Source organism: Apteryx mantelli, chromosome 8, assembly GCF_036417845.1.
Source record: "Apteryx mantelli isolate bAptMan1 chromosome 8, bAptMan1.hap1, whole genome shotgun sequence".
Classification (NCBI taxonomy): domain Eukaryota; kingdom Metazoa; phylum Chordata; class Aves; order Apterygiformes; family Apterygidae; genus Apteryx; species Apteryx mantelli.
In genome coordinates, this window is record NC_089985.1 from 36093476 (window position 1) to 36117834 (window position 24359).

Here is a 24359-nt window from a genome sequence, read left to right on the forward strand (position 1 = left end):
AAAGGTCAGAAAGGGGTAATTTTCAGAAGTGCTTGGGAGTTCCAGTGTGTATCCAGGGAGAGGTAGACAGCTGACTAAGTATACTTCCCACCCACTCACACATGTGCAATGGAGGTACAGAATGTTATTTTCTTAACAAAGTTTCCTGACACTTGTAAGACACTATCTTTAAAGTTGTACCAAAACACTAGTCATCTTTTTTCCCTTACCAAGTTGGAATTTTTTTTTCTCTTATATATAAAAAGCTGAGCGTTAATAATCTGAAAATAACTGATGGAAGAGCTGGACTCAAATCTCAAGAGCATCTGGCAGTCTCACAAATACAATTCACTCCTCTCCCACTTGCCAAATTTTCCCTATCGAGTGTGGCAGAATTATATCACCATAAGACAAAAATCTCAAAAGTCAATGTAACAGCAGCACCTAAATTCAACAAAGATTCCTGATTTTGTAGTAATTTTCTTGATAAGATTTACCACAAAATAAAGTAGAAGTTAGGAACCTGCTAATGAAGAAGGGCCACATTTTTCGTTTGTCCCCCTAATCCTAAGAGACTAGAGCTCTCAGGTCTGGCTTGAAGAAACAGTGCATTTATTTTCACAGCCTCTTTTTCTGGAAGCTTACCTCCTGAAGAACGGGAATAACCGGTGGGTTTCTCTGCTGTAGAAAGTACAAAACCATAAGGATATAGGCATATGAAGACAGACTCCCTCGGGATGCATCTCCAATGTCGCAGCGCTGAACAAAATAAAAAGTGTTTTAAGAAGCCTGAAAAACAAATGTCTTATTTAGAGTCAAATGTCTTCTGGCAAACACAGAACATAATTTGACTCACATAAAAACAGAAACCTTCTCATGGTCAAAATATCTTTTAGTTTCTAATGTGCCAAAATGTAAAATAAAACAAAAATCCCAAAACAGAAAGCCCATCAAACCCCAGCATCTGATGTCTAGGTTTCAATACTGTAAAATTAATTTTTTCCTAAACTCATGTTACCAGAACTGCTTCTATGATTTTTTTTTTAAACAAACATCAGTGAATACCTTACTAGGCTTGACAATCTCATTACAATGTAATCTTTTTAAAATACCAGTTTCTAAGCTACACTGTACTCTTCAAGTGTGTGTCATAAGGATAAATATATTTTTAACCTCTAAGTCTGAAAAAAGCATGAATTCACAAACTACTTTCATATTAGCAGCAGCAGTGACAGCTGTTCCTGATTTTGTGCCAATGCATACACAGGGGGAAGCATTTTGCCTAAACACAGAGTATTTGTATAGCTTTGAAGTCACTTCCATACATTTGGGAGTATGTGTACCTGACTGAGAACCCCTTCTCTACAGTAGCCTTTTAGAATGTATGCAATGCTATAAAAATGTAAGATTCATTATTATCAACAGACGAACATTTTTAATCTGGGTGTAGAAAAGGTACAGCAATATTCTGCACTACTGAGACCACACACACACAAAAAAACCATTACAAGTCTTGGTGACAGTATAATACACACATGTCCATCCCATTCTGGAGCAAAGTTATTTTACTTATTTTGCTACATTTTATTACACTAACATCTGGTAGCATTATGTACTTTCTGCAACAATTTCGTTTTCTGCACACAGGCTAAGCTTTCCTTGCATAAGGTTGGGGAGCTTGTTGAACAGTGCAGCTAGAATAAAGAGATACACCATATTTCAATTATTAGAGGCTGCAGAGTAAATTATTTCCAAGATCTCCTTGTCCAAAAAATAACTGTAAGACTTTGCTAGAATATTTTAAGGAGAAAAAGAAGATGCAGGAGTCTTGGGTTTTTCTTTAAAATATTAAAGACCATGTCTAACAGCGAGAACCATGACATTTCCAAACTCCTAAATCCAAGTGCATGTCCTAGGCATATCAACATGAAGTTGAGACTCGTGCACACATCAGCCCCCTCACACTCCCTGGCTTTAATAGGAAGAAGACAGGGGGCCAGAAAGAAGCTGCAATGCTCTCCGGGATGGTCCTAGATAGCCCTAGACAGCACTTAGCCAGCCCTTATGTCCTGCAATTACCGTTTATTTTTTCTGGAGCTTTTTCTGCAAGGTAGCTGGTTTGAAATTGAAATAGATAAAAAAAACTTCTCCTTTCAGGACATCAGCTTTCTCTTAGACAAAAATCATTCAACAGATAGCAGAACACACTAATTTTTGCACTGGAATATATGCTGGCAACATTACTGTCTCTAATAGAAACAGAGGATGGATTTTTGAGATAAGTTGGTTCTAACATATACAATCAGATGGTACGTCAGCTTAAGAAAGCGTGCTTCATATGAATAATGTAATGTTGTTTTTTCCATTTTTTTCCAGTTGGTATTGTCAAAAGAGAAACTCAGTGGCTATATCAGAAAACAGTTACACAAATAAGAAACCTTCATTTTGTATTACCTTTGCAAAAACTTTCATTGTATAACCCAGGTATTGCACTCTAGGATCAATAGCTGCATATGTAGCGAGCATTCTTGTGTTATGCTGTGCCTGGAAAAAAAACCAAGCAGGTGTTTCAAAATAATTTATGGTTTATTAAAGTACAGTCTGCAGTTCAAGCACTACGGATGTATAATATAAATGGGGGGTGGGAAATCAACACCCAGGAACATTCCTGCAACATTTCTTGCATAAACACAACTGAAAGGTGAATCTGGGCCAGTATTAATGTAACAACAACAATAAAAACAACCCTGGAAAACACCAGCAAAGAAATTAGTCCATAAAAAGACTCACATTGGAACAAATTCCACAAATTTTATCATCTTTGCAGGTAACATGAGCCCATTACATATGAAATATTGGAATTTCTTTGTACTAAACATGACCTAGGATGAGACATACTACTCACGATGCCAGAAAGACCGTGGCGACTATGGCACTAACAGCTTTTCAGGAGCATTCACAAATGCTGCGTGCCATGAGGCTGCTGCACCATCACGTTATACAACTATTGGGGCCACTGATTTTAAATAATGAAGAAAAAACCCCAGCAACATTCTAATTCTAGTCTCAAAATTATTCCCTCAAATGATTTTGTGTGTTACTTAGAACTTTTAAAATTGTAAAAACAAATAGACTCTCCAGAAATCAAAAAGCTTTCTATAAACATAAAAGCAAACACAAACAGGTGCTTACCAGTGTATTGTATAAACTGATGTCTCCTTCTAAACCACTTCGTCTGTGTTCAAATTTTACTATAGGCACTTTGGCTGTTGTTATAGGCAAGATGTTTCTCAAACCTGGAGAGGCAAGACTTTAGTACATAAAATATTTCCATTAACTATATATATAGTAAATGTAAATTTAAAACAAATAATATTTAAAAACACCTACCTGGATGCTTCTTAAGAACTTTTGCCAAACCTTCTATTATTTCCTTACAGTTTAATTTCTAGGAAAAACAAATAGCACAGCTTCAGATGATAAAGCATGGATCCCTATACCCGCAAGCAAATTTACCATCGAACAATACATTTATAAAAGGAATATTCTGCGCAAAAATAAGTAAGCAAAAAATAAAGCATCCATTTCTGTATACTGGTGATTTGTATTCTCTACATGAACATTTATAGTGCACTAAGCGTGTCTACAGGGCATTAAAAGTACATTAAGGTGTATCCTGCTTCAACTGTGTGGAGTTCAACAAGTTAGTGTGCTATTAAGGCAAACTCTACCTACTCTTTGTAAAGAAATCCTAGAGTGAAAAAAAACTTAAAAAAATTCTTAAATTTAAAATAGTATATTGCAACAACCTCAAAACTCTTACCTCTGCGTTTTCATGGCCCTCCAAGGTCATGCAGATGTCTAGATCACTGTCCCGAAACCCAAATCCATTCTTTGAAGAGCCAAATAAGCAAAGTCTGGCTTTGTCTGATCAAAAGAGTAGACCAAAGGAAAAAAAAACAAACAAACGAACAAAAACAAAAACAACAACAAAAAAGATATATTTTCTGTTACAGTTTAATGACTGCTTACTATGAAATACTGCTTAACTGAGATGCAGAAGTGCAATATATTAAACAAGTTTTAGGAGAGAGCTTCCAATGACACTTCTAAGACTTAATCTTTGATAAATGAGGAAGCACAGTATTTTTAACTGATTTATAGAAAGTGAGGCAGAATAAAAACATTAAATTCTAATAAGTTAGATATGTTAGACTCACTAACCATTAAATATAATTTTTACATCTGCTGAAATGTTGCTGAAATGCGCAACTCTGCTTCACTGTTTGAAATGAATCCAAGAAGTGTGCAAACCCAGTCACCACTACAGTTTAACCCTACAGATAAGACAGAGCTACTTTTAGGGCACTCTTTTGGTTCCACTGATATTTCATCTAAGTCGCCTTTTTTTTTTTTTTAATTATTTTTGCTAGACAAGTTTGGCCAATCAGTAATTCTTCTTTAATCACAATATATTGTTTAAGAAGATAGAAGCACTAAGATTAATATATTTTATGGAACATTATGTCCAAGTTGTTTTGTTCACATTTTCGTTTGAAACACAAGATTGTAAGGTATTTTCACTCTTCTAATGGAAAGCAGAACTGAGAGGAAGCAATTTCTTCTTAATGTGCAAGAACATATTTATCTGCTCCACTGAAATCAATGCTTGGAAAATATATCCAGCTCTTTGCGGCTACTCCCTAACTTTTAATGGAATCAGAAATCTCCAGTCTTTTTAAGGTTCTGTAACAGGCTTCAATCCTCAGCTGCTGCCAAAAAGCACGGGGCACAGCCGGAGGATGGAAGTGCAGTTCACAGCTGCCTGATCCCAGGCCGGTTTCGAAAGAAGGGATGGCCTCCTGCGTAAAGCAACAAACTGCAGCGCAGGAGACCAGTGTTCAGTACCTGCCTCTAGTATTATTTTACATCACCTCATATTTACATCTCTGCCTTAGATTTCCATCATTGCAATAAGATACTTTTTCCTATTTTATAGAAGGGATGTGAAGATACAAACTCATTATGATTTCTGAGATACTCAAACGCTGGTGACTAGGCAACAAAAGTACTCGGACCACAACCAAGATAACACTACACCCAATTGGCCAGGGCCCATTTGAACTTTCTTTGCCCTCACTGCAATAACATCACGAGTCCTGTATCCATGCAATCACTCTTGCAGCTTTTCCTTTGTTCGAGACATGCACGTGGACTAACATATGAGGGGCACTCAGTTCAGAAGTCTGCAAGATGTGTTTATGTATAGAGGAAAAAGAGACGCCACTGCTTTAAACAAGGAAAATGAGCAATAAGGAGAACAGGTACATCACCGCGCTCTGGACAACGTGAATAAATGCAGCATTTACAAGAATTGCTACCTACTGTGACATACCATTATACTCTTTTCGAATAAACCTTTCCAAACTTGCCAGAATTTGTTCTCTGTTTTGCTGCTCTGATAAAGGAGGGGATAATTCGTCTAAGTAAAAAGAAAAGGTTAAAACACAGTCAGATTTGACATTCAACTACACTTCTACCTCAAAAATCCTTTTCAGATTATCAGAACTATTGGATACTCCTTCACATTTGCTTTCCTTGAATATCTATTAAAATATTTCTCTTTCTTTTCATGATGTCATTAGAGTTGTTTGGATTTTATTTCAGATGTTGAGTAATTGCAGTAAAGACAAACCATAGACTCCCAGAAGGGGCTTCTTCCAAGAAAAGCTATAGAATTTGACCAACGCAAAGGCTAATTTTTGCTCAGAGTCTAACTTCTGGAAACACTAGCAATGTTTTACAATCCCAGTGAAAAATTCTCTATAGCATTACTTCTTCAAATCCATTATGAGAACTTGCTATCAACCATGGATTAAATCAAGTGAAAATAAGAATATTGGTCAATTTGTAGTCTAGGCTACCTGCAAGAACTTCTTCCTACTGAATTTAATTGGAAGAAGTCATTTAACCATATAGCTTTTGTTTTTTCTAAATTACAAATCATAGTCTGCAGTAGAGTGCAATATACTATTCTAACTTACCAAAACATCTCTTACACACTATATCAAGTATTTCCCGAAATCTGTCTGTCATTGGTGGTAGTGGTTTTAGATCAATTTTCTTAAAATCCTCTGGGCAATCATTTTTGGAATGTCCATCCCGTTTGCAGATGCTGCATACTATAGTTGGTGGCTTTGGAAAAAACAAAAGTATGTAAATATATTTTTTATTTTAAGACAGTCAAACAGACATAACGTTTCCATGTATGTGATGCAACCAAGAACGTTTAACATCTGCACAGAGTTTCTACAAAAGGCAGAAGAGCACCCCTGCATTTAGTCCTCACAGTGCATAACAGCACCCAGAAATTCTACCAGAAAGCAGGAGAGAGGCAGAAACAAAAACAGGACCTTTTCTGTGGAAATCAAAAGCTTTGCACAAGATGGGGTAACAGACTTTCTAGTCCAAGTGGTATACACACTCAGTGTTTTTCAGTCCTGAAAACCGGGTACCCTAAAATGGCTTGAACTACCATTCATAACAGAGACTGGAACAATAGCAAGAGTCCTGTCACCCATCTGCTCTTTGATAGCTTTAGTGATTTAAAAATCATAGCCCACTCTTCCACGACCAGCACTGTTTAAATACACAGCTTACCTTTCCTGAAGTCAAAATAAACTTATCAAACACATAATGCATTTCTTCTGTAGAGAGTCTGCCTTCATCTTTACGATCATGAGCTTCCACCATTGCTTTGCAGTTGTGCGAGGTAGCTGGTGTGCCAGTGCACTTACTCTTCTGAGAAGACTCTGTTACCAAACTCGGTCTACTTTCAGCATCAGAAAATTCATTACTAGAATTTGTGTCACAAGACTGATGTTCACTGCAGTTACAATGGTGGCTTAGCTCACCTTCAGTTAGACAAACTCCTGAAATTTCTACATCATCCCTCTCTTTAAGTGATTTTTGCTTTAATTCACAGCATTCATTAGAAATAAGGGATAAAGTTTCTTCTTTGTCCTCATCATTATTAGAGTCCAACGTTGAAAGTAGCAAAGAGTCTATGTTCTTGGAAGTGCATCTTTTGGCACCAGATTCTACTATTTCATTACATTCAAGTTCATTCTCTGGTATGTTACATCCACTTCCTATATTTTGTTTATCTGCAGCTTTTTCCCCTTGTGGAAGGCAACAGTTGGCTACAGGTTCTTCAGACCTTGTGGATTTCTTATTGTTAATTTTCCCTTTTTCTTTTTTCTTGGTATCTGGTTTGGATTTAATCCCATCTTTACTTTGTGGACATGCAAAATATTTATATGCTGTCCTAAATCGCTCCAGGATGTACTCAAATACCATCTGGCTATTTAGACTTCGTGCAACATTCCTCTTTAGTGCAAAAGGATCTAGGGAAAAAAAGAACAATTTGATCAGTAATCATTGATTGCTGCATTTCAGATAGCAATTCCAGACTAAAGCAGTTGAAATACTAAGTCATGAGATGGCAGTTAAAAACAAGAGATTCTTATAATATAGTCCAGAAGCATATATGGATATACTTACAGAATCTAGAGCCAACAAGGTTTTTTGGATTGCCTCTACACAAAACACAGTATATCTACTATGAATGTCTGGCTATTATAGACAATCCTAAATAGGGTTATTTAAAAGAAGAACACAGGTATATCGTAGCATTACATTATGGTCAACTTCAAAATTAGAAATGAAAATAAACATCCAAAGGCAAAATAAATGTTTGAGCAAGTCTGCCCACACATTTTTCCTTCACTGAAGGACGATTTGCATTTCCCTTAAGAAATTAATTTCTAAAACTGACATTAAGGAAACATTATATGAACCAAACTCACTAGGTTTCATTCTTAGTCTTTCTTAGTGATTTCTAGATCAAGTATTTTCCAAGTAAAAGAGCACTTGCGCAAGTGCTAGAAATTTGCCTGGGAAGATAATATCAAACTGAGTTTCTGTTGCCTTCTTCATAACTTCAGTTACGAACTTAACATAAGAAACAGCAACGCGTATCAGAACCAGAATGCAATCTCTTTAAAAATACTATCCTACTTCTTTCTCAAGAATCAATCCTTTCACCTTACAGGTTTTAGCTCCCCCATGCTGACTAAATACTACTTTTTTCTTAAAACTCTAGCTCAGATTGATTAAAGAATTGTGAGAAGAAATTCAAGCCACAGAAGTGATCTTGAAGCCCACTACTCAATGTGTGCCTCAACAATTCATCACTTGTCTTCTTCCTTCTTTTCTCTCTTGTCCTTCTCATACCTCACTGACTCCTCCTTCAGTATACCTTTAGTATTATTCTTTGCCTCTATGACCCTCCTTGACCTACTCCTCCTCCCTCCCTTCTCTCACCTCATGTGCTTTACAGAAAATCTAATTCATCAACAACTTCTATGGAGAAATAATAGGCAAAATAATTTTCTTTCTATGCCTTTCTGTCCCTTACATGCATTAACCCAGGCTATGCATTACCATCAGATTCATATAGTCTCACTCCTCCAAAAAGCACTGCCCGTAGCAGGACACTAAGACCCTGAAGCATAGTTTATGACACACCATTCAGTTTTATGGTATAGAAATATTACTGAAAGGGGAGGGAGCTTCTTACTTCAAAGAATTTGCTCCACCTCTCTCCCATCAGAGCTAACCTCTCTGCACAGTCTGCAATAGAGGCAGAGGAAAAACTGATAGCTGGCAACACTCAAAATACTTTGCGGTACTGGAAACACAGATATAGGTGCTGAAAATTCTATTATCAGAATGATTAAAAAGGAAAAACAAAAATGAAACAAGTGGAGATAAGAACAGAATGGTAAGAAACAGCAAGACAAAATTCTACTTTGTATTTCAAGAATTAGTTACAAAACATAGTGTTAGATAGAAAACTTGTCTTCAAGCAGACTAAATAGCTGACAAAAAATATAAAAAAATTGTACTTTCTCCTCCATTTACATATGATGTAACCAGACATGTTGCAACAGACCTGTAAGTGTTAGACAAGTAAAGACAATAATGCATTATGACTACAGATCTGAAAAAACCCTACCTTCAATGGCTATTCGCCTTTTAGGCCAGTTTTTGTTCTCTCTGGTTAAGAGTTCTTGTACCCGTATGCTGATGACATACTCCTCCAAAGCAAATTCCAGTGTGTAAAACTTCAACAGTTCTAACCACAGTTGCCCCAGTGAAACTTGGTGAGGGGTTTTGAATGCTAAGGGAGACTGAAACACGACAAGAATGCTCAGCTGCAATAAGAAATGAAGATTCGCCTTTTTTTTTTTTTTTAAAGATCAAGAACAGGGATAAGAGATGGAATATTATTTTCATTGAAATAAAACAGTGACTTACATTGCCATGTTTCTCCTTTGCATTACTTTGGTTGTCCACTTCTGAGCTTGTTGCCTTCTTACCGCCACCTTTTTGTTGTTCAGCTTTAGTTTTACCTTCTGCTCCAACTGAGTTTTTTCCTGAACCATTAGTTGATGGTTTGTACTCCCACCGTACAAACTCTTCTTCTTCTACACCTTTCAGTTGGTGGTCATCTGGCCTCTTTGAATCAAAGCCTTCAATCTAACAACAATTAAAGTAGCTCTGAAACAAGACTGTATATAATACACACGACCAAAAAGATTTAATTAAAAGTAACACTGACAATTGTGTTATCTATCCCTTTTCAAGCCATACAAGTAAATTTAGAGAATTAAAGAGAAAATATTTCCCCTTTCTCCAAAATACAGCGTTCCCCAATTGCACAGGTTACAGTAGCTGCCTTTTAAAGGTCATCAGAATCACTGGGTATCAACTGTGAGAGAATTAAGTACCAATGTACTTTATTTATAAATTTCTTAGGCAATCAAATTTAATGCATTTTATGACCTTTTAGAGCACAGAAACAGTCTAAAAAATTTAACAGGAGGGTTATTATATTATCAAAACACTTACCCAGTTGCCCAAATAGGATGGTAAAATAGGTGGTTTTCTTTGTTGAAGAAAAAATATCACCATTAAGGCAAAGGAATATGAGGGAATCCCACCTTCAGCCTGGCAGTCAATGTGGCACAGCTATAAGAGAATAAATTGTTACTTTTCTGATGTAACATCAGCATTTTCAATTAAAATACATCAAAAAAGTACAAATATGAAAGAAACATGAGATATACACTAAAGCTGCACAGAAAGCCCTTCATCTCAGAAACTGCAGTGTACAATATAAGTATTATATTTTGCTTTAGAAACGCAGACAGAAATGGTAAACTTCTCAGCAAAATTCTCAGTCACCTATTGCTCATCTGTGATCCACTCAGAATCCAACACTCCTACCTTCTTGCATTCTTAAACGAGCTATATTTAAAAACACACACATACGTCAGTCACTTAAAGACAAAATGCAAACTAAAATTTGTAAAATGCTTTAGTTACACTCTTATTATGCTATTCTCTTTAGTTTCATCACATTTTGTGATCGTGGGAAGCATTTATGTTCCTGCCTAGAATCTCAGTAAGTTGTCAGATATCTATTGTGCACATATAGAGATGGGGATTCCTTGCACCTGGCTGAAATCTGATACCGCTCTCTTCCATGGAAGTCAAGAGAGAAAATACATGTACCAGACTTCAAACAGTTCTCCTTCGTAGCTTTTATTGCTGTGTCTTTACATGTTGTAAACCAGCTATTTTTGTAAAAAGGCTTTGCCAAATCATCCAACAATAATAATATTATACAATTAATCTTTCAATAAAGCTAAGACATTATAAATCAAATACTGCTTGACAGAAATTTCAGAATTGAATTAAAAGACAGTCAAATACTGGCCATGAACACAATAACTTTGTTCCTGCGATCAGCACTGATATCTGGAGGAAGTACAGCAGGATATGATAACTGCCCCTTTTTTTGAGCAAATCAACTTTATTTTTTTATGCTACCTAGATAGCAGTAAGTTTTGCATTGCTCTGTTGAGCTGACTTTTAAGGAACAGCTCTAGCAGAAAAGCTTGCTAATGGAACAGTGGAAGCTTCAGAAACGTATATGGTTTCACACCAAACTCTTCAGTCCCATTCTGTTTTGTTCATATAACAGTGGTAAACTAGTGGCAGGAAGTTCTTTTCTATATAAACATACTCATGGTATATGTTGCACTGTACATAGTACTTAAAGGAGGAAATAAACATATTAAAATAGCCTCAATATTTATAAACTTACTCTAGCCCAGTAGCGGAAAGCCAAAACCAAGGGAATAAGGACAGGCTCCAGTTTTCCAAGTGCAGCCAGCAGGTCAGTTGTAAGGCAAGCCACATCATTCCTAGCACTCACTTTACATGTCAAACCACTGCAATTACAAACATAACAGGGCAGAAAAAAAACAGTTATCTCTCCGAGTAAAACCCACCGTACTAAAACCATGCATTGAAATGCCTCTCTACGTAAGAACCTGACCTTTCTAATGGAAGCTACAGAATATAATGATATTTTCTTTACTATCAACTCATGAGTTGGATCTGTAACTTACTGAAGTCCATCACAGCTAAAAATACAAATGTCATTAAGAATCTGCTCTAAGTTTAAGTTCTGCCATTACTTAATTGTGCAGCCTTACACAACTCTCAAACTCCAAGTGTATCTTCCACACAGCAAAAAAAATTAAAAAGGAGGCTAGAGTGACTAGTAAGACCTAATGCATAGTCAGTCAAAGCAATGTGGATCATCATACAGCAACTACATTTCATTTTGGAGGTTACTACCTGTTGGGAATTTACTGCAAGTGTCAGATAACATGTGACTCAAAATACTTTTTAAACCTTGGATTAAATAGCTGGCAGAAATTTTAAATATTGTCTGAGAACCATTCTACTTTTTCCTTATTTAACTATAATAGAGTGGGCATTTTCAGACTCCTACAACCAAGGAGCTCTATGAATATGTACTAGTGCAAGCACAAAAACAAAGTTAAGCTTTCCTTCTGGATTGTACTTTCCTTGTGTATGAGCAATTCCCCCTTGACATGAAAGTTAGATAAACGTTACAGTAATATTTCTTGCCGGGAGTGAAGGCAAGCAGCTGCTATGAACAAGCACAGTAGAAACCGGTATCTCAATAAAAATCCTTTTCAATAACATGTACCTTTTAACATCTTTGCAAAAGACAACGGGAACTTTGGCATGGAAATCTGACTCCACATCTGAGTAGACAGCTAAGCAAGGAGAAAAAAAAAACCCACATTATGTATAAAAGTCTTTCACAGTTTTCCCAGTTGTGTCTTCAAAACTATTACATTCATACCAGGCATTTACAAAACAATTCAAGTTCCAAGTGCTGCATATTGAACCATTAAGCAATACTTCTTGGTTACTTTTGATTCTCACCATCAGTATCATGCAGCCAGCAGAAAAAGAAGAATAAAGTTGCTTTCCTACAGTAGATGTAGACCTTAAGGCTGTGCTGCTTACCGGCACAGTCTTGCTGTATATTCTCCTATGTCTGCAAGATCCTTACAGCTGGTAGTGTTTGCTGGAACCACACTTTCTCCTAGCTACTCTCCCACCTCCCTCCCTCTTTTCAAAGGTGCCAAGGACTGAAAAAGCTCAACCATTTTGCATATTCTCTAACAATACAGAATTACAAAGGAATAGCAACCGTTAGCAGTGATGAAGGTGCAAATTACAGAATCTATGCAGACAGCACAACTCAGAACACTATAGATACTGTAAAGTACATAATTCTTCAAGTTACTGTCCTTGTGATGACCAACCAGAAATTATTATTTTTTTTTTTTTTGGTGAATCATAGGTATTAGGATGAATTGCAATAACTGCACAGCAGTCCTATTAAATTAGGTATCCAATCAGTCAGTCTCTCTTAAAAGAGCCCAGCAGCATATAGGACTTGCACACCACACACACAAGTGAGAGAGCTACTCGAGCAGGCAAAAAACCTTGGTTGGGCGTTAACAGAACAAGTTGTAGTATGAGGAGGTAGCAAGGGTGCAGGCAGCTGGAATCCCACATAGTCTCTGGAAGAAGACTGCCGAACTCCAAGCTTCTCTGCAAAGACTACAAGCAGACTAGGTGTGTTTCTGAGCAGTTTTGTCCTATTGATGTAAAAAGGACAGTCTGTCCTGTATTGGGGGTTACCCAGGGGTTAAATGAAGTCTCGGAAAGGCAACCAAGAGGTGAATGGCACTAGTCAGGAAACTGGGCTGGCATCACTTTTAGAACCTCTTCGTCCTTACAAGATTTGAAAGATGCAAGGTTGAATCTCTAACAAACCATCAGGATTGTTTGAGACCTGCTTGTAGAGTTGATCAAAATTTTCTGAAGGATCAGAAAATGCAAGGCTATTCACATCACCTGATGCAAGACCCGTGGATTACAGGGTTAGACGGCTTCCTGACAGACCAAGGAGGCTATAAGTTTCAGCAGTCTGAAACAGTTCTCACAGATGCTCATAAGCAAGTGGAAAGTGGCTGCTGGGTTTGATGTATGGAAACTCCCCTATAAAGCAAAACTCCTGCTGAGCTGGGATCTAACACTGTTACCATAAATTCTTGTGATCTGAACTGGAAGGAGGGAAGAAAAAGAAAAAAACAACACTACACAATGCATCAGCTCAAATAATTATTTAATTAAATAGAAATGAGATGTAAATAACTCACCACTGTTCTTTAGGATTTCAAGCACCTGTATCAGAACATCTGGTTGACTCATCTAAAATGACAAAATTAGAACAAATTATATTATTCAGGACTAATCTATTTTATTTTGCACTTGGTTTAAAACTACTTACGTTGCACAGTTAATAACACTGCCTTTTTTTTTTTTTTTTTTTAAACAGAGGTGAAATCATGTATCAATATTAATGGAAACATTAACTGTGCCTGTCTGCAGCATGAAAACAGGTACTAATAAATAAGCCAGCTTTTTCACTTAGCCTACAGCTTTTCTAGTTAATACATCTGCTCTACGAAATCTGTTACTGTGGAACTATAGTAAAAACAATGCTTGCTATATATTCAACAGTTTCAGACTCAACATATGCCACCACAAATATACAACAGTAAACAACTTAGATTTTAACAGCAGAATTTACTTCCCTAAGGATTTTTAAAGGTTAACATTTTTAAATGTGTTTTCTTCTCTCCCCAGAAATCAACTATACATTTCTGAACTGGTGCTTCAAAGATGAGCTGTAAAATAGTTCAAAAAAAAGCTAAAAATTAGTACTATCTTTGAGCTTCTAAGACAAAGCGACATGGTAAACTCAACACGCACTTGTTTGAAAATGGTCTCAGTTTTGCTTCCTAACTGCAGTATCATTTCGAAATGTTGTATGTAAATATGTATCCAAAACAGATATCTGGAATTCCACTGTAGCACACACAGTCCACGAAAGAGCAAGTTCAGCAGTTGCATCTCTTTAACAAGAGTATACTGCTTAAATCCTGTACCAAAAATGAACCAACAACTGCAATATCTACGGGCAAGCTCCACTGCTCTGGAGGGATTTGCACCACAGCAAGCTATAAACTGGGATATGACATCTACTTGGATTTGACTAAAACATAAAAAGAAAAATTGTCAATTTTAAGCCAACAGTTAAATATAAATAAATAAATAAATAGGAACAAAGACCTACAAGAGTTTACTGTCTGAATCTTGAGCACTTAAAAGCATGCTTATTTGCGGTCAACTTTTTTCATATTGCCTCAGTGCTTATTCAAAAAATTAAAAAATGGTGAGCATAAAAAATAAAATCAGAATTCAAGTTATCTCATAAGCAATAAAAAACGTTGTCAACTAGATTCATAACACACCTGATACCAATCCAAAGATTATGTGCTTTGTGCTATCATAGCACAGTATGTCCCAATAGGGGATGCAGAAAATGGGAGTAGAAATAAATGCTGTTGACGGGCTTGATTTAAAAAACAGTCCTAGTTAAAACAAGAGAACATCTACTCACCTTAGGGGGAAATTTTATATCAATGTTAACATCACTGGTTTTAAAAGCAAATCTAGTTAAACAGGAGCCATACATCCTCAGCGAGCAGTCTGGAAGAGAGAGAAACATAATTATTTAACAGCTAGTAAATAAATTATTCTGTAACAGATGACACATACCTTGCTTTAGATACCATAACTCCCAAGTGGTGCTCTCAGATTAATGAATGTTGAAGCACTTTCTTACTCCTGAGAAGGCTATTCATTTCTATAACACAGTCTCACAGGAAAACAGATGATTACCAAATATTCAAAAATTTAAAAGCTGTTTCAAAATCAACTTTCACTGCAGCTTTGGTTTTGTTTTTTAATACAAAATTAAATATAAAATAGTAATGACTGCCACCATCTTAGTGCAGGATTTTAATTACGTTTTTGTTGTTAATAAGAGCTTGATTTCACTGCAGCCGCTAGCCAGCTACAAAATTCTTTGTTGCCTCAAAATATTTGTGACAAAAACATATATGTACTACAATCTCCATTAATTACATTAGCAATTTCCCATGCCCAGTTCATTTGGAAACACACATATAAAACATAACTTTGATGTAATCTAAGCCACAGAGCTGAGCATCCATTTATTAAATAAATCCGGAATTTTTAATAAATCTGTATTAATCTGTAATTCTGTAGTTAATCTGGCTCCTTCTCTGAAGGGATGTACAACAGATCTAGTCTAAACTAATCAGGAAGTAACTATACAATAACAGTATCATGAGAAATGTCATTCCACTGCACAAACAATAGTTCATCCCACTTCATGTTATAATTTATGTAGATGAAAGCTTTTCTGTAATACATATTTGGGCTCTGACATATTTATAGCAGCTAATATTTGGGACTATTCTCAATCCCCTCCCAATCATATGTCCTTCAGGAAAAAAAATAAAAATAAAAATCTTAGTTGCCCTTGTGCTTGAACCAAATACTCTCAAACAGAACCACAGCAAAACAATTTAAAGAATAAAATAAACCTTACACACACACACACAGCTTCAAACAAACCTCTGTCTATTCTTTGCTACTTCGAAACTAGCCCTTTCAAAATGAATTTGTTTGGCACAAGAAAGAACAAAATCTTAACCCATTGCAATTACTTCCTATGGATTCCCACGGCAGGGAGAATTATCGCACAGGCTCTGTTGGGAGCTCTGGAGAAGAAGAAGCCAGAACGTTTTCTAGACTGTGCATGAATTGAGTTTTACAGCTTAGGAAAACATATTCTTTAAACACGTACCAGGCTTTAAAAATGGGAAAAGAACCTGCCATTCACTGCTATAGACCTACCTCTCCACATCAGTTCCTCAGCCCAAACATATCAGCTAGCCAAATGACATTAACGCAGCAGTTTTCATGAGTACCTATGTAAAATTGTTGCCCTTGGTTTGTCTTATGCTAAATACTAATTTTCAGGGGAAAACTCAATAGCATGTCAGAACAGAGGAGCCGCTTATGGCAATACTACAGAGTAAACAGATTAGCAAAGGTCCACTCTCTGCTCTGTTCAGCACCTTCTGTTTAAGTGCATATTAAACATAGTTCCTAAAAATAAGGCTAATCATCCTACAGCAAGCAAAAAGTCTTTTTTACTACTGTATTTTTATAGAGCAAAGGGGAAAAAATACAGTATTTCTAAAACAAAACAGAAAACAGTATAAAACATCAGCTCGATTTTGATATAAATGAAATCTGAGCTTGAAAAGTCATTTTTCTGTCAATGAAATCACTGCCTTGTTCTGTTCAGAGTCACTGAAAACTCAACTATTGTTAACATTATGCAAACATTAACGTAGCTACAAAACTCAGCTCTCAAAATTTCAGTGTATCAATGGTGCCACAGGAAATAATGGGAAATTAATGCAACAAAGCAAATGCCATGGATTCTGTTATTTTCCAACAGTGCTATATATTGGATCTGAATGTTTCACGTGTTCTAGTGAAGTAGCATACTAAATATCTGAAGCAAAAACATGACTACGTACCCAGGCAAGCCTTAAGAACTTGATCAGTATAAAGAAACTTGACTAACTGAAGCAAAAATGTGACTAATCATTTAACCTATTCAGATTTTTTTTAAGTTATCAAGAAAGAAGTAGATGAGGTATGATATTTACATACAATTAAGTAAACATACTCTTTCATAGGAGATATATCTAGACCTATTAAAGGTAATTCAGGCATTCAAAAGACTTTCAGAAGCTATAGCTGACCTCAAAGTGCACCTTTCTTCACTTTAGGACCCATTAGAGATAAATATGCATGAGAAGAAATGCCTGTTAAACAATAAACTTTCTTGATTTTAATGACTTCTTTTAACGAAGAGTTACTGATTAGTACCTGCAGGCATTCCAGATCATAATTAAGTACTAAGAATATCTTATACGCTTAACAAAACCTCTCATAGATAAGATCTAAAAGAAACATCTTTTTGCCCCCAAATTTATACTTTTAAAAAATTGGTTCATGCAATTTTCATTTGCCATGAAAGATTTCACAACCAGCTGGGTTTGTGGGACAAAAAAAGCATGAGCATTTTTTCACACTCCTTCAAGCTCCTTCCTTTTTCCCCTTCCCATTCACATTCATATCCATTTAATTAAGTGCACATGACAAATAATATTGCTACGATAGTACACACCACTGCAGGCATTCAGTAATGCTAGGTTAGGTGTAGGACGAGGGTCTGTGAGAGCGACCCTCAGAAGCCAACGCTTTAAACAGGACCAAGAAGGAAATATTTGGGGCTCTGGAGGTTTCCAATCTTTGCCAGAAATCATCACTTTAGAGAAGCCTAATAGCTTCAATAAATACGTATCAGAAAGAAACAGAAATAAGCACAATCATATTTTTCTCTTTTAGTAGGTTTGTTAGCTGCATTTAAATCAAGTGCCAGTCTACATTAAAATGCCCGTATATATTAATATTGTATAATATAAAGATACTTTAACTCCAGATTTAGTATTCCATCATTAATGAAGCTATCAAGATCTGTATGAGAATAAAGAAAGAGAACAATTTTCACCTAAAGAAAATGGAGGATACTATGGATACCTGGTAAGGGCTGTTGAATAATTTTCTCCATCTCGTTTACAATTTCTTGACGGATTCTGAAGTCATCATCTGATATGCCTTGTTCATTTGCTGCCTCAATGAGTGTAAAACTCAGAGCAGCCAACTGTGCAGAGGAGGGGGGTGGGAGGGCACGCAGCTCATTTTCTTCTTGTTTTTCCTGAATAGTTTTTGGAGGATAAAAGTAAAAACTGATATTTCAAGAGAAAAAGGTTATCTCATAGTATTGCAAGATATCGGAACGTATTGCGTGCTGTTTTGTATTTTTTCTATTTACATGCTGTCCCGACCACACATTTGCAAAGGTAGGAACTCTGCCCAGCCTGACTGGCAAATGTAATAGTGGGGCTCATGGAAATGGCAGTAGCTGCTCAGCGTTTAAAAGAGAACATTTAGTTTCACAGCTGGCAACTGGGGAGGAAATCTGGAGCGTCACGTTCCTGAACCACATGTTGACAGCTCTGAAACAGAACGCATCCCAGGAAGTGAAAACCTGCAAGTGTTTCTACGTACTAAAAGCAATTGAGTTATGTACTAAGACAACACACCAGTCCAGCATGAAAATAACATTTGATAAGTTCTAGACTGTTTCTATCAACTTTTATTGTCTCAAAAAAACCTTTCAGAAATGCACATCTCCTTTATGTTAAATTTGTTTATTTATGGCATTGCTATGGGCTTCTCCTTGAGTGGGGAAGCGGAAGCTGCTGCTAAGCTTATTTTGTACTCTCGTATTTCATCATCAGAGCTGTAAATAATGGGACCTGCTTGGTCAAACTATTAATCTTCAACTTCTGGTAATTCAAAAGTATACACTGATATATCTAAAATACACAGTGTTTGGAGGCCAATACATGTGTTTAATGAAGTAACATTTGGACAGCTACATGCTACTTATCACTGCATTGTGGTGTACAACATAAAGCTACTACAGACATGTTATAAACTGAAACCACTCCCTGTCGTCTATCATTTCCATTCACTGGTAAAGAAACCTCTTTCCTCATTTCTTATCTCCATGCCCAGACGAAAAGCATGGTACAAAAGTGCTTCCATATCATATGTGGGGCTGGTTTGTTGCCATTTTATTCATTTTTTCCCTTCATGATGTAACTTAGCGGACAGCAAGAGAAGCAGAATCCCTTACAACTAATAGCTGAACATAAAAATAAAAATACTACTCTCTGAGACACTATGGATCTAGGGCATTCAGAGTGTTCCCAGCGATGCCTTGGCTTGCATATATAAGAGAATTAGGGCATTAATCACAAGTACAAGTGTGGTAAGAAGTACATGAAAGTAGAAATAAGCAACTAACTACATTTTCGGAAATAGCTGTAGAAGTAGTTTAAGTATCTGAACCACAAAACTCTACACACTTGTGGATTTGTAGATCTTCATCAGTGTTTACATAAAGTGGGTTGGCGGAAACCCTATCTGTGTGCCATTTACTAGAGTCACGCACAAAACTTATTTCTTAAAGCAACACAAACTGGTTGCCTTTCTTCTTAAAAAAAACCTCACAGTTGTATACTTTTTTTTTTTTAATATTAAACATACACATAACCACAGGTAGATGACAAATGACATCTCAGGAACTGAATCCCTACTTTAATTCTCTTTCTTTAGTCTACACGTACTATTTCCTTTGCTTACCCATCATAGAAAGGATGTAGATTAAAAAAAAAAAACAAAAAACAACCACACACCACACAAGTCAGACAAAAAAAAGAAACCAAAAAAACCCCACTCCCCCCCATGATGGTCTTGCCACTAACAGTGTTATTTTTGAAAGAATCAGAGAAACTAAATATGTTTTTCACCTAGAGTTGCTTAGCCTCCTGTTACTACAAGTATGAGGCTCAAGCTCCTGCTGAACTGCCCACTGCCCACTACTCAGAGCGACTAATTCAAAGCAGCTGTCACAAATGTTCCTTCCTCCAGCCCTGGACGGATCATCAAGCCCTTGCTCTCAAACAGAAAACGAGCAACAGGAATCTGTGCATCTCTGTTCAGCACACACAAACTTTCGCTTAAATGAAGATGACGAAAAGAAGCACACCACATAACAAAATACCTTCTTTTTTTAAAACAGAAAAACAACAGTCAAATTTCTCATTTGTTAACTTACCATTATATTTTTCTTATGACGTTTTTCTTTAATATGCTTGTGAGCTCCCTGGATATTTTCAATGTGAACTAAGCAGAGCTTGCATAGATACTGACAGTTGGTGTATTCTGGGGAGCGCTGGGAAAAAATGGCCATAGATTAAAGAAAATGTTTCTGCCACCTGAAAAACTCAATTGTTTAAACAATAAATTGTATTTAACAATTATGTAGCACTTATAATGTCAACATGCTTTGCAAACATTAAGTAATCTCCAAAAAACCCAGTGGAAATGGATTTGTACCCATATGACAAGGGGCGAAAGCAAGGAAAGGAAGTGAGATGTCTTCGACATTACACTTCTGGGTAGGTTTCAGTGAGACAAGATTAAGACTTAACAGCTTATGCTGCCTAAGCCTGAACTAAAGGCCAGTACACTATTCTCTTGTCAGCCCAAGCTTTTAATAACTGTGGATTTATTAAATAGCAGCATCTATCCTCCTTTTTCTGAGGAGGAAATGGGAAGTATTCATCACATCATCTGCTCTACACATTATGACAGAGAGCGGAGTTGCCTTGCTTCGGACATTCAGAGTGCTAAGTGCAATACTGCATTTCGTACTCCATTACACAGGGTACGACTGGCCAACAAGGAGGGAGATAGCTGGTTTCTGACTTCCTGGTGACTGCACTCTGCATGAGGTGGGATCCTCCGGCTGGAAGTGAGATTACTGCATTTCCACGAGAAATTCAGCCTGCTCAGAAGAATTGGAGAACAGTGTTTTGGATAGACAGGCTGCGAGCGATGGAGTACACGAGCGGGGAGCTGCAGCCTGGGAGACGAGGGGCGCAAGGGGCAACGCCTGCAGCAAAAAACAGCCTCGTGGCCAAGCCGCAGGAGACGATGCAAAAAGCACCATCTTCCCAGGGACCAAGAGGAGATACTGTGGAGTTCATTCACCTGGGAAACCACTGAGAACTACGAGACTAAAAGGCAGGAAGGAAGGACCTCCTCTGCAAAGAGAGCGGCAGGAATTGCTTTCAGATCCTCCACTTCCCTCTGTCTCATCCAGTAGTTGTTTTTTCTTGCTCGTTTGCAATGTTCTAATACAACACAGCTCTAGAGATAGGAAGCCTTTTGATATGCTCCCTTCAAAGACAAAACGTGAGAGAGTTCTTCCTCATGTCCCTCTTGAAGGGACCCCAAGAAAAAAAATATATATAGTTTTCCTCCAGACTTTCACTTTTCCAGTGACTGCTGTCAGTTACAACTGCGAGACCAGAAGACCCTACCTAACATTTCCATTCTAATTCTAATACATCCATATTTACTAAAACGGAAAAGCATGCTGAAAACACCAGCTGCTTAACAGTGTCATAGCAATGAATGAACACAGAATGCCATTTTAAGACACTAAAATGGACTATTTTTAGGTTAAACAAATTTGACTTACTATACAGAAAACCTAAACCACTGCTAAATTTAGGCAAGTTTTTCAACTTACTGAGCTTGATCTTTGGCTTTTAGAAAGACTTCAGATACTTTCTGATATTTTCCAACTGCAGAGTAAATATCAATTTAAAACAACACAGTCATTACACTTTTATTATTAATTTCCTTCAACTTTATTTTCTGCAACACTGATACCTAGCAAGATGAAATTAAACATCTATTAGGAACATAACTTACAGTCAGCTACACTTGGCTAACTATGAAGATTTAAGGATTGCAGATGAAAAATAGTATTTTACCACTCTTTTGAAGTTGAATGCATTTCAGCAATAACCATATTAAAAATGATTGGGTATTGCTTTAAATCAAGTTCAATGAAAATGTCCTGGTTGCAGTCCTCTGGGAACAGAGATACCTGAGTGTGTACAGTACTGATCTGCAGTACTAGGTCAACAGATGTTGCCAGAAAGATTGAATCATGTAATGCCTTTTACTTTGCCTTTACTGTAAAGCTTGTTTTAATCATCTAGTTATGCTTAACACCAATAAAAGGGGTAAGAACTCAAAATAATATTAATAAAAAGTTACAGGCTACTACTTAAGTAAGTTGGACGCCTTCAGACAACCCAGGCCTACTGAAATTTACCCTTGGCTAATCCATCTCAGAGAGCCATTTGTATCTTAAAGAACTCACAGAGAATGGGAAGGCTCCAGATCACTAGGAAAGAAAAACTTAAGACTATCTTTAAAAGTCTAAAAAGGATAAGCCAAGGAATCAAAGACCAGTCAGAATTAGCCTCCAGAAAAATACTGCAATGAATAACTAAGATATTAATAAGCACATAGAAGAAAATAGGTCGCAGGTGACGAACTGATCTGCTATGAACAAATTATACTAAACCAATTTTAGAGTTGCTTTTTAAAAACACAAAATCATAAGGCTTGAAGAAGCAGCAACAGATGTTGTATCTTGGATTTAACAAGTTTTTTGTCACTTTACATTGTATCAGTCTCAAAAGCAGTCCATAAAAACTAAATAAAGATTTGTAAGGTGGGCTTGAGAGGGCACATAGCAAAGGTTCGCCACTGCTCTAGATGCATGTGCCATGTAGTGGTCAACAGGGTCCTTCCAGGGTCAGAATCATTCACATTTTTGTTAAAGACTTATGAAATAAAGAAGAGGGTGTGCTGACTACACTTGCAAAAGACACCAATTTGGGAGAGGTTACAAAAGGCTTTGCAAGATGATGACAATTCCAAGCGATCACAACAAATTAGAGAAACAGAATAAATTAAGTGCAATTAAATAACATCAAAGCAAAGTATTATTCCTGCCGACGTATTATCAACTATAATAAATACAGGTCTGGCAACACCTGGCTGAGCATTTCTTAAGAAAAGGATATGGGGATCCTAGCAAATCAAAGTACAAGTCAACATCCTACTGCTGTTATAAAAACAGACATCCTGCTCGAACATAAACACAAATGTTTTATTTCAGATGGATGAAGTCAGCTTTCCTCTTTACATGGTACCAGTTAAGACTTCAGCTGAAACACTATGTCCAATTTTGGACACCAGTTACATGGACGAGGTGGCGGAAGTCCAGAGAAAAGCAACAAGAATGAACCACTAGCTTAAAAAAAGCCACACACACATCCAATGACATAGGAAGAAAGAGTGAGTCTAAAGAAGACAACCCTGCAGGGAGAAATGGTAATAATATTTAAATGTGTGGCAAGTTGCTAAAAAAAGGAATGAACTATTAGGTTTATTTTCCTAGGACAAAATATGAAGGGATTAAAATGCTGCAAGAAAGACTTGCACTCAACATCAGGAAAAAATTACTGGTTTCCTATAGTAGTTTTGAAATTTGTTTCACTGAAGATTAAGACTAGCTTAGACAAACGTTCTTGAGGTGTCATCTTTGATATAGGTGCTTCTGACTAGTGGAAGGCTAATACACTGAACATACCTTGAGGTCCCTTTCAATCCTGTATGCTGAGTGTCCAGGTAACCTGACTTGCTGGAAAAATCTCAGATAAGTAATGGAACAGTCATCCTTTAGGTCTGTGGAATTAAAAATATTGTTCCACATAGGCTACATATGCCACAAAAGGAACATCAGATTTTCAATCCACTTCTGTTCCAACAGGGGACGAGTCAATTACTAGGATTAATATCTTAGATCACATAAGTGAGTCTTTATAAAGAACAAAGAAACAGAGGCAACAGGGCCTAATGGAAATACCACCCAAAAAGAAATATGGCGAATACAATGAAAGGTAGGCTAAAGGACCCTGTACAAAGACACCAACTTTCTTTTTTGTCTAATCAGTAACACAACTTACTTTTTCTAGTCGGGAGATGTAATCTCTTTCCAGTCGTTCTTCTGCTTGTTTCAGTCCTAGTTGTTGTTCAGCTGTCAGATTAGATTCATCAATAACAGCAGTGTTTTCTAAATAATCAGCCTCCAAAGTATGTTCTTTAGTTGATTCAGAATTCTTTTCTTTACCTACAGAAAGAAATAGGTAGTTATTTTCTTCAGAATAACTCAAGGAGAAGTAAAAGTTACAGAACCGTGGCCAGAGCAGTTAGTGTCTCAGTAAGGAACCAGACACATTCCAGATTTTTGTCCAAAGGCTGGCCAAAATCACCTTAGAGATTAGAATCTCTTCAGTACGTTTACCACAATTTTGGAGAGGCTTCAGAGACTAGTC

The 24359-nt window shown here is 36.8% G+C and overlaps 1 protein-coding gene across 4 annotated transcripts in view; it reads right to left on the bottom strand.

Moving 5' to 3' along the window:
- The window catches only part of TUT4 (terminal uridylyl transferase 4), a 50339-nt gene that overhangs the window by 15557 nt on the left and 10423 nt on the right, over positions 1-24359 (bottom strand). For all 4 annotated transcript variants that reach the window (XM_067301256.1, XM_067301257.1, XM_067301259.1 and 1 more), the window contains 18 exons: positions 23991-24154; positions 20210-20326; positions 18061-18238; positions 14972-15060; positions 13665-13716; positions 12134-12203; positions 11216-11342; positions 9955-10074; positions 9361-9582; positions 9059-9233; positions 6640-7385; positions 6024-6174; positions 5375-5461; positions 3803-3906; positions 3370-3427; positions 3172-3275; positions 2434-2523; positions 625-738 (listed from right to left, as the gene is read on the bottom strand). In XM_067301256.1, coding sequence (XP_067157357.1) covers positions 625-738; positions 2434-2523; positions 3172-3275; positions 3370-3427; positions 3803-3906; positions 5375-5461; positions 6024-6174; positions 6640-7385; positions 9059-9233; positions 9361-9582; positions 9955-10074; positions 11216-11342; positions 12134-12203; positions 13665-13716; positions 14972-15060; positions 18061-18238; positions 20210-20326; positions 23991-24154 — 2768 coding nt within the window. The remainder of the gene's footprint in view (positions 1-624; positions 739-2433; positions 2524-3171; positions 3276-3369; positions 3428-3802; positions 3907-5374; positions 5462-6023; positions 6175-6639; positions 7386-9058; positions 9234-9360; positions 9583-9954; positions 10075-11215; positions 11343-12133; positions 12204-13664; positions 13717-14971; positions 15061-18060; positions 18239-20209; positions 20327-23990; positions 24155-24359) is intronic.